The sequence below is a fragment of the Gymnodraco acuticeps genome, unplaced genomic scaffold (genome assembly GCF_902827175.1).
Source record: "Gymnodraco acuticeps unplaced genomic scaffold, fGymAcu1.1, whole genome shotgun sequence".
Taxonomy (NCBI): domain Eukaryota; kingdom Metazoa; phylum Chordata; class Actinopteri; order Perciformes; family Bathydraconidae; genus Gymnodraco; species Gymnodraco acuticeps.
Genome location: NW_022992216.1, coordinates 1,848,361 through 1,859,017, shown reverse-complemented (window position 1 = coordinate 1,859,017; position 10,657 = coordinate 1,848,361). Strand labels below are relative to the sequence as shown.

At 42.1% G+C, this 10,657-nt stretch overlaps 1 protein-coding gene across 1 annotated transcript; it reads right to left on the bottom strand.

The window, feature by feature from the left end:
* Positions 1-4,116: 4,116 nt before the first annotated feature.
* LOC117539658 lies at positions 4,117-10,424 on the bottom strand. The gene is made up of 4 exons (XM_034205914.1): positions 10,412-10,424; positions 6,530-6,636; positions 4,686-5,777; positions 4,117-4,245 (listed from the first exon to the last, which is right to left on the bottom strand). Exons 1-4 carry the CDS (start codon positions 10,422-10,424, stop codon positions 4,117-4,119), a joined length of 1,341 nt encoding a protein of 446 aa, XP_034061805.1.
* Between the last annotated feature and the right edge of the window lie 233 nt (positions 10,425-10,657).

Genomic DNA, 10,657 nt, shown 5'->3' with positions numbered 1-10,657 from the left:
ACCTGACAAGGCCAGAGATGAAATATCTACATACATCTTATAAGAGTATAATACATTATGTATAATATCAGTTAAAATAAGTGCTTCAACATAGTTAACATTACTGGAGGTATGCACAAATATTGATAGATGTCTTGTAATGCGCTATTGAGGAACCTGCGACCCAAGTTTTTCATTCAATGCAGAACAACACCATAGTTGTGTAGGCCTATATGATATGTCAATAAACCTTAGAAAATCTTGAAATCTTGAAAGGGATGTGCAAAATAGTAATTATATACAGTCTTTAGTGAACTATTAGTAGAGAATAACGAGTAATGAATATACTTTATAGGGATCCTATTAATATCTAATAATAAAAATAATGAAATTCAATAACATGCTTTAACCACTAGGTGTCCCTTTATATCAGCTGTGCACCTTTATGGTGTAAATACAGCCTATCTACCAATTGGATCAAATATAAAAGTCAGCCGAATTAGTGTTGATACTGCAAGGAGACGTATTGTGTGAAAAGAAATGTAAGATGTTGTTTAATTGCTGATATATTTATGACCCACGTCACGTTTTCAGTTCCTCATGTTTGTCTAGAAGTCTTCTCATCAGGGCTCTATAAATAGAGAACTACGGCAGATATGTAATATTTAATGCAGCCGAACCGTGTATTACAATGCCATTATGTGATGACTTTCAAAGAGAAAATCAAGCACACTCGGAATAAAGTATTATTATTTTTTTTTAAATGTTTTCGGTCTGTTTCCGGTATTTGTTAATGACGATGTGCTGTGAGATGTGAGACTGGAATTGCACAGGGGAAAATAACGCATCTTTAGATGCGGATTTTGTTAAACTAATATGTTTGCGTTGTGGATCAACACTATACATTGACGGGGAAGGGGGTAGCAATAAAGATAACACCATTAAACAGTTACACAACATAACAGAAATAATATCGATAGCAGCGTCCCTAGCAACCACCTTGGTAACAATGAAAACGTTGCGATTTCCTGAAGTAATCTTCGTAATAATTAGCAAACTAAAGATCATGTACATCCACTGCACACATAATCTGAAATAACAACTCATATTTCTCGCATCAAATGACATCAAAACGCATTTTAATGGCCAAACTAACTTTAAAATAGGCATTTTCCACCGAGAATAAAACGAAGTTCGGCCATGTTTTATTTTTCTGCAGGGAGAAATTTGAAGATCACGTGACATAGACGCCAGCCATTGGAATGAATGGTGAAAAAAAAGGGGTTTGTCAAACAGAGCACATGGTGTAGTCCAAACGATAGCTGGGGATTCTGGGTAGTGTAGTGTCTTCTGCCATCCTTTACTCCGAAAAAATATTTGTTTCTCCGAATCGAAGGGGAAAAATACAAAAGCATTGCACACAATTTAAACCAATCAATGTTGTGTAATTAACAAGGATAATCTGGTGTTTTTTTAGTCGATGAGTAGTGCAGATATCACTGTAAAATCAATCGACAGTAAGGGGAATACTTACTTCCGGGTGTACAATTCTCCGTTATCCAATGGGAATGGACGCTCACATTGCCTTTAAGGGCAGCCCGACACAAACGAATGCCGTGCTTCCATGAGCGTCAAATCCCGCCGCAGATGGGAATACATTGCAATCAGTTGAAAGCTATTTGCGTCACTTTATGACGCTGAAGGAGCCTAGGAGCGTCACAACTGGACGCCACGGACACTGACCAAACGTCGTTATTGGACGCTTAGGGAGTGAGAGTGTGTTGGCCGGCCGGGTGGGGAATTCCGGGACCAGGCCGCCGCCATTAGGGGAGTCCCAAATGGTGACGTCACTGGGTGGGTCTTCGCTCCGGGTATCCATACCGGAAGTCAACACAACGTAGCAGATATGGCAGCAATGGAGGAATTTTGCAATGAGATCGACGTTTTGAACGATGAATTTGACTATACGTCGGGAGATGACATTGATGTGGAAGCATCTACAGTTACCAGGCATCCCATGGCCTATGCTTATGAACCGATTCGGTCGAATACTAGAGTGGCATACGATCCGGAATCCGCCGAAAGTACCGACGGTTCTGAACTCGCAGAGTGGGATACCACCAGTTCCAGTACCGACTCGGTCTCAGAGGAAGAAGATGTTGCTCAAAACCCGGGACGAATGGACAACACAGATTGGTGTACATGTAACAATTGTGTGGTGATGCCATCGGAAAATGAATGTAGATGTTGCAGGGGAATTGGTATCGACCACATGCTCAATTCAGACGGGAATAATCTCCAGTGTATCATGGAACACCGACTGTTCCCTATGGTTTCCATCGAGAATGATATGTTGGCGATCGCAATGGTATCACTACGAGACGTGCATGCAGCAACCCTCGAACGACCAATAAATAGCGAGTAAGTGTAGGCCCTATTTAAAAATATATAATTGTTTTAAATTAAATGATTTGTATTTATATGTGAATCCTATTTATTTCAGCCTCTACAGACTAACAGCTTATCGGCAATTCACCATCTGGACTAGAGGTTTCCTTGGAAAAGGGAACAGAGTGTCGATACCTGCCTGTGTTGTGAATCGGATACGAAGTCACTACCCATTAGTAACCTACAAAGGATTTGAATATTCTGGATGGATGTGATGTGACCAATGATTCCATGCATGGAAGGCAAATCTTTGACAGTGAAATCGTGACATTTAGGCTAGCGAAGAAAATTCTACTTTGATAATGGAACCATTCATACAATGTTTGTGATATATCAGAACAGTATTTACAACTTATATTATCAAGCATATACATGTATCTCACTAGATTCTACAAATGTTTTTCAGTGCTCGATGTTCATAAAGTAATAAAGACCATTTTCCTGAACCGAACTATGTTTTTACCCTTCAAATAATAATATACAAATACTACCAGCATATATTACTTCAGCCATAGACGCCCTTTATTTATTTGCCACAGAGCCCCACAGGTTGACTAAGCTTCATACACCACAGACACATTGAGCCCCACAGGCTGACTTCATATATACGACAGACACATAGAGACCGACATTACTTGTTCACAAATCGACTTAGGTGGTGTGCCACAGCATCCTCCTTCGATGGTTTTACCAGGCCTTTATGCGCACCAAGTGTCCTTTTCTCCTTCTCTGCATCTGTATGACGGTGTTCTGCAAGTTCGGACCTCATGGACGATGCTGATAAACACCTCTCGACTACCCCTACCATGATTTCTCTTCGGAAGTTGTAGCTTTTTGGTGTCTTCATCGCCTTCACCACATATCCTCCAGCAGGCTTCGAGTACTGCAGTTTGAACTGCAGTGCCCCCTTCTTGGTCTGTGCCTGCTCACGGTCGATGTTGTGGTTGTGATCCAATGCAGCGAGGTGAACGCGTGCCTGAAAGCTCTCCTCCGTGAACTTCTTGCGCTTTGGAACGTACTTTGTATACAAAGAATGGATGCTCTCCAGCTCGCCAGTATGGATCCCTTCTGTAACCTGCAATTGAACAGAGTGGGTCATGAATGTCAGCATTATTTAGCATTTTTGTTATTACTTAATTTGTCAGATTGCGAACTATTGGAGTCGAGAGATGCCAGACATGCAATTCTCAAACATCACTATTGAATAATCACCCATGGTTGGTGGATAATTCAAATACTGATATTAATTATGCATGTGTTTGTATTTATTTTTTTTACATATTTTCAATTTCATATTTTACTGTTTGTTCAGGGCTACATCCGTTGAATATATTCTTTTTAGATAAATATACTGCTTTGTGGTGAATTTATAAGGCCAGAATATATAAATGAAGAAGGGCAATTAAGACAATACCTTATCTAGTTTTTTCAACAGTCTCTTGTCCATGACCACTTTCTGTAGAGTGCCAAAGGCCTTGGATGAACGCTCCAACCAAGGTCGGGAACTCCCATCCTCTTCAGAATAAGGCTCGTGTTCACACTTCAGCATCTTCTCTGCCGACAGCCACTCGTGAACATTAATGATATGATGGAGGATGGAAGTCCATTTCTCCTTCAGCAGTAACGCGTCACCATCACATGTACACACACAGTACCAAAGATGGTTGGATACCATGCGCACCCACTCCTTCAGCTCGGTATTCCTGCTCTGCAGCACAAGTCAAACTCATGCTTGATGGTCTTGTGGTCCTCACGTAGCATCTTCTGCACTGCAGGGTGGCAGTCTGTGGCTAGTATGGAAATTGTCACATTGTGATCCTGAAAAGATATTTACCATACATTTAATTTAATAAAGCCAACATCTTCAATTTCTATCACACGTGTCCAAGTCAAACTTAGAGGGCCAGGCAATTTTCTCATGTAAAATCACAATTTGGTCAATTGTAGGATTAATTTTTGCAACATGGAATTTAAGACTTAACAATTTAGGTGGATTTCTATATTTTCATGTGACAATGTTTGTCCGAAATCATGGCCTCTCTAGCATATCATGTAACGCATTTACATACATTATATATCTTTGGCTATCAGCAGAGATCCCATACATACAATGGCACAGGCAGACAGCTAGACATCACAACCTTTCTATTCCAAATTGACAATCGTTATTTAAAATTAGACAAAAGATTATACAATATATTGTAGCAATACTACATGTACTATTGACCTGTGAAATAAACAAACTAACAATAGAATACCTGTAGTTTGGAAATACATCTTTCAAGTCCAACAGGCTCCAACCAGTAGCTATTTTTGACCTCTGTCACCTTCACTGTCTGCTGGGCAATGATGAGCCTTGAGTTGATATCAAGCATGGTGTACGTTCCAAACGTAGCACAATGACCAGGGCTGTCACATCGCCCATCGCCTGACACAGTGACAACCTGATCGCCAGTTGCTGCCATCACTGCCTCATTGTGCAAGTTCCAGACACTGGTAACTTCCGGCAGCACATACACTCTCTGGATGTTATAGCAGTGTCTTGTCGAGAGTGATTCCAGGCCCAGACACTGGCATATCTCAGAAAATGGGCCATAAGCATTTTCAGTCAGGAAAATCGCGGCTGGCACTAACAGGTTGCAGGACATTGTGCCATTTAAGAGGGGTTGAGAAGTCCACACAAACTCATGGCCATCTATGCAGTCAGTTTTCACTGTCAGTCCAAAGCCTTTGGCTGAACAGTACGGCCTGCTGATCACACATTTTCCGCATCCGGCAAAGTTGCATACACAAAACAGCTTCATCAGTTGTGCATGGGATACCAGATATTTTTTGTCTGACACTGGATCTTCTCCGCCATCCACTGAATGTTCTCCATCATCCTCGCTGTCTTCGCTGTCATTCTGTATAATGTCATCTTCAGTAGGGCTGTAGTCCGACGAAGAAGGCTCAGTCCCTGGAATGCTCTCCCCAGAGCTGGAAGCATCTTCTTCAGGCATTGACACATCAGGTGTTGGACTCGGTGGTGCTTTGGCCATTGCATCTGCAGGTGCCAGTGTGGCGGATCCACCAGCAATGTCCCTGCTGACGCAATATGGATGATCATGACTGAGCAACTGACTGTTGTTGATGTCATCGGTCCCAGTCTGCACACTCACCAAAGTCACAGTTTTACACGGGCATGGTTCCAGTGGTTCCGTCTGTGTGGCCACAGTCACTGACTGCCCACGTTTAGTTGTGTGTGCCTCCAGTACCTGGGAATCATCACTTGCATCATCAGCACCTATGCAGGATGTATCTTCTGTCTGACAGGACAACAATCCTGCAGCAGTATGGACAGCTCGTTTGATCTGAAACAAAACAATATAAATATGTTACAGGTTAAGGTGAACTAGAAATATTCAAAATCATGACTGTGATAAGTTGGCCGGAAAAACCCCATCGCCACTATTTACCAATGTGATTATTCCATAATGGTAAAATAAAGAAACTGTTCATAGAAACCTAAGAATTAAAAGAATGTGATCGAGCCACCACAGCCCATCAGAGAGCAAACAATCAGCCTGAGCTCCATGGAGATGCCCTATAATTATTTAGACCTATGTGTATCTCGGCCGTTGGAAAAAAAATAGGAAAATATTTGTTTTTGAAGACTATTTAAGCAAACTCTCAAACTGTTATTATTCAGAGCAAAATATATTATTTATAAAGGATTGTGTTATTATTAAGCACATGTTCAGAAAATACTCAAGCAGGGCTAAGGATGGGCAGTCATTTTGATGAAGTATACTCCAGGCTACCACATGTACCAGTGGTCAGTTGACATATATTTTGTATTATTTTCCAACACCTCATACATCTTGGCAATACCATCCATTGAACACCTAGTCCAGCAATACTAGCCTTTTTAGGGCTGTTTTTGACAGATGAGCGTGTGTATGCCAGTTTAATTAGTTGAGCTATAGAACAACCCCAATTCTCCATTGTACATCATAATAATAGCTACCATTTAGTTTGGACGCGATTGCGTTAATTAATAAGGTCACACTGTGTCAGTAAATACATGTGTGAGCTAGTAATCTGGTAGTGCTGCAATATTTACCTCTCTCTTGGCAGCTGAAGCAACTCGTTTGGTGGCTCGAACTTCATGTTTGTTGACACTGTCATTGTCTTGCGCGGCCGACGTGCTGGGACGGTCGGTGTTCCCGACTGCATACGTTGAGAAATCGAATATTGTGGGAACAGATCCTGGCTTCAAATCCGATGTTTTGTATTGAACCAGGCATCCAGACTCATCAAACCTCATTTTGTGGACATAATCGTCATTTTTAAAGTGTTCGCTGCACACACGTGCGTACTGATTCAGCGGCGGATCGGACTGTTTCATGGAAATAACCCATGCTTTGAGCAGCTTCTCATCCGTTAGTGGCAGCCTATGGAAATGTACTTCTTCCTTCTTCGTATAAAATCCATTTGTGCAGCCTGGGGCAATACAATAAACTCCTGATGACGACCGTTTTCTTTTAATGTAAACTACTGGTGCATTGCACGCCATGTTGTTTGTTATTGAGTTTTGGCCCAGGAAGCCGTACCCACTCAGTGACATCACTGGGAAAGTCCCGGAGCAATGGAAGCGCCCATGGTCATTAGGCACGTATTTCAAAAAATAAATGTGCGTATCTCGATCGTTTACATTGGAAATAGACTAGATCAATACATTTCCTAATGGGAATATTGACGCATGGAAAGCAGTTTGAAAAGTGTTTCCATTTCCCTTTAAGAAGAAGAAATATGCTCATAAGCTTACAAAATTAGGTTTAACTCACCGTTGATTGTGTACGCTTTTCCCTGTAATGAAGCTGTTACTGTCAGTTCCACGAACTGAGAACATTAATTGTGCTACTCCCACATTTTTTCCACCATGATCTCCTCTCACTCTGGAAATTAAATCAAATAATTATGCATAGTTAAAATCTATGTATTTGAAGGTCCAAAAAACGAGGGGTACAATTCCATAATGATCTACATCCATAATGTGATCACAAATGGCTCTCTCTGGACATAAATATTTGAGATATCTGGACAACACCTTAACTGTAACCCTTTCGAGTTCTCTTTCACTTTATTAAACCTCGAGTTATCTTCCACACTTGGATGAGGGATGGCTCACATCAGCTTGTGAATAGATTATATTTTCATATTTTTGTACAGTACATGAATCTCAGCTGAGGGATGGGAAAATCTGACATGTAGCTTATATATTGTCATATGTGAGGGGCTCACATAGAATTAACAATTGATATGGCTGTGTCCGACAGCACTTTTGTGGCCTGGAAAGGTACAGTTTATAATGGCAATTGTTTTAACTTATTGGTCCAAGTACACTGAACAAAAATATAAATGCAACACTTTTGTTTTTGCTCCCATTTTTCATGAGATGAACTCAAAGATCTAAAAAAATTTCTATATACACAAAATAACCATTTCTCTCAAATATTGTTCACAAATCTGAAAAAATCTGTGATAGTGAGCACTTCTCCTTTGCCGAGATAATCCATCCCACCTCACAGGTGTGGCATATCAAGATGCTGATTAGACAGCATGATTATTGCACAGGTGTGCCTTAGAATGGCCACAATAAAAGGCCACTCTGAAACGTGCAGTTTTGCTTTATTGGGGGGGGTCTGGGGGGGGGTCCGAAAACCAGTCAGTATCTGGTGGGACCACCATTTGCCTCATGCAGTGCAACACATCTCCTTCACATAGAGTTGATCAGGTTGTTGATTGTGGCCTGTGGAATGTTGGTCCACTCCTCTTCAATGGCTGTGCGAAGTTGCTGGATATTGGCAGGAACTGGAACACGCTGTCGTATATGCCGATCCAGAGCATCCCAAACATACTCAATGGGTGACATGTCCGGTGAGTATGCTGGCCATGCAAGAACTGGGATGTTTTCAGCCTCCAGGAATTGTGTACAGATCCTTGCAACATGGGGCCGTGCATTATCATGCTGCAACATGAGGTGATGGTCGTGGATGAATGGCACAACAATGGGCCTCAGGATCTCGTCACGGTATCTCTGTGCATTCACAATGCCATCAATAAAATGCACATGTGTTCGTCGTCCATAACATACGCCTGCCCATATCATAACCCCACCACCACCATGGGCCACTCCATTCACAACATTGACATCAGAAAACCGCTCACCCACACAATGCCACACACGCTGTCTGCCATCTGCCCTGAACAGTGAAAACCTGGATTCATCCATGAAGAGAACACCTCTCCAACGTGCCAGACGCCATCGAATGTGAGTATTTGCCCACTCAAGTCGGTTACGATGACGAACCAGAGTCAGGTCGAGACCCCGATGAGGACGACGAGCATGCAGATGAGCTTCCCTGAGACGGTTTCTGACAGTTTGTGAACATGCTGGATGTGGAGGTCCTGGGCTGGTGTGGTTACACGTGGTCTGCGGTTGTGAGGCCGGTTGGATGTACTGCCAAATTCTCTGAAACGCCTTTGGAGACGGCTTATGGTAGAGAAATGAACATTCAATTCACGGGCAACAGCTCTGGTGGACATTCCTGCTGTCAGCATGCCAATTGCACGCTCCCTCAAAAATTGCGACATCTGTGGCATTGTGCTGTGTGATAAAACTGAACATTTTAGAGTGGCCTTTTATTGTGGCCAGCCTAAGGCACACCTGTGCAATAATCATGCTGTCTAATCAGCATCTTGATATGCCACACCTGTGAGGTGGGATGGATTATCTCGGCAAAGGAGAAGTGCTCACTATCACAGATTTTTTCAGATTTGTGAACAATATTTGAGAGAAATGGTTATTTTGTGTATATAGAAAATGTTTTAGATCTTTGAGTTCATCTCATGAAAAATGGGAGCAAAAATAAAAGTGTTGCATTTATATTTTTGTTCAGTGTATATGTTCAGATGGCCTCTTTGAACTAACAGTAAAGCACGACATTATTTGCAATGACTGAGTCCCATCAATAATAAGTAAAGTGGTCGTCACTGATGCAGCCATTGGAGGGGAGCATCTAAATGTGATGGAAAGGTCCGCAATTACACTAATGATTACATATGAAATAATGTGAATACCTCAGAGGAAACCCGTGCTCGTTCACAGCTTCATTGAAGAAACACAAGTGGCTGTCAGCCCGGTTGTTGTCTGCTATCTTCAAGTACATAATCTACACATACAAGTACACATAAAACAACATATTAGTACCTTGATGAATCAGTTTAACTTGAAGCATCTGTCAAATGACAATGTGCAACATTAAGAGAACAACACACAACATAATTATTCAATGTAACCAGTCTGTCAGGTGTGTGAAAACTGGACCAGTATTCCAGGTTCTTAAAGGATGAACCTTTCAACTGCATAAATGTTACAGCCTGGCTCATAGGCTGCAACAAAGATGGGAGACTAGACAAGTTAAGTGTAACAAAAAGCATATTTATTTACAATACCACAAAAACCAAAGGTCTTCAAAGAAACCTAATAAATGTGGAAGTCAGTTATCAGTAATGGTTGCGTGTATGGGTGTGTGAAAATGTGCAGAAACAAAGACGCGGCCGTGTCCAACAGAAGAGTGAGACCGCAGTATGGGTTGGTATTGGCCTTTTATGTAGCCGGCCCAGGTGTGGCTCATCAGGTTGATCACCTGAAACACAAACAAGAGCCAGCAAGCAGAACACAAAGACAGAGACCTCTAGTGGAGTGGAGGGGGTCGTAACGATAAATGAAGTCAAACACCAGAGTGAATGAAGTGAATACTGAAATTTTATAAAGGAAAATATATATATATTGGCACAGGAATAAACAACATTCTTCTAAATAATTCCAATTGTTTTTAAAGCGCTTCACACTTGGGTGCACCCCAAATAAAATTAAAATAAATCCCCAAAAGAAAATAGTTCTTTGTTCAGTTCCTGTAAGGTCCTCTCAAAATCCTACATGAGGATGCCATGTCACTAGCGGCCTCGGCTAACCTCTTCAATGAAGAGGTGGAGGACGAGGCCCCGCTCACTCCCGGGGAGGCTTCCCACTCCTCTGCTCAGGGCTCTCTGCAGGGCGTGGAGGACGCCTCCATTGCGGCCATTATTCGTGCGGCCCTGGCACACTTGCAGCTTCCGGTTCCGCAGTCCGACGCGGCTCAGGCTAGCGCCTTCTTCAGGCATAGCCCTGCCCCTGTCCCCCTCA

What these genes read in the sequence shown, in the direction of transcription:
- LOC117539658 (XM_034205914.1), bottom strand. An exon ending in CTTCAGCTGCCAAGAGAGAG is followed by an intron (nt 5,778 to 6,529) that starts GTAAATATTGCA and finishes GTTTTGTTTCAG; the next exon opens with ATCAAACGAGCTGTCCATAC. An exon ending in GATGTATTTCCAAACTACAG is followed by an intron (nt 4,246 to 4,685) that starts GTATTCTATTGT and finishes ATATCTTTTCAG; the next exon opens with GATCACAATGTGACAATTTC.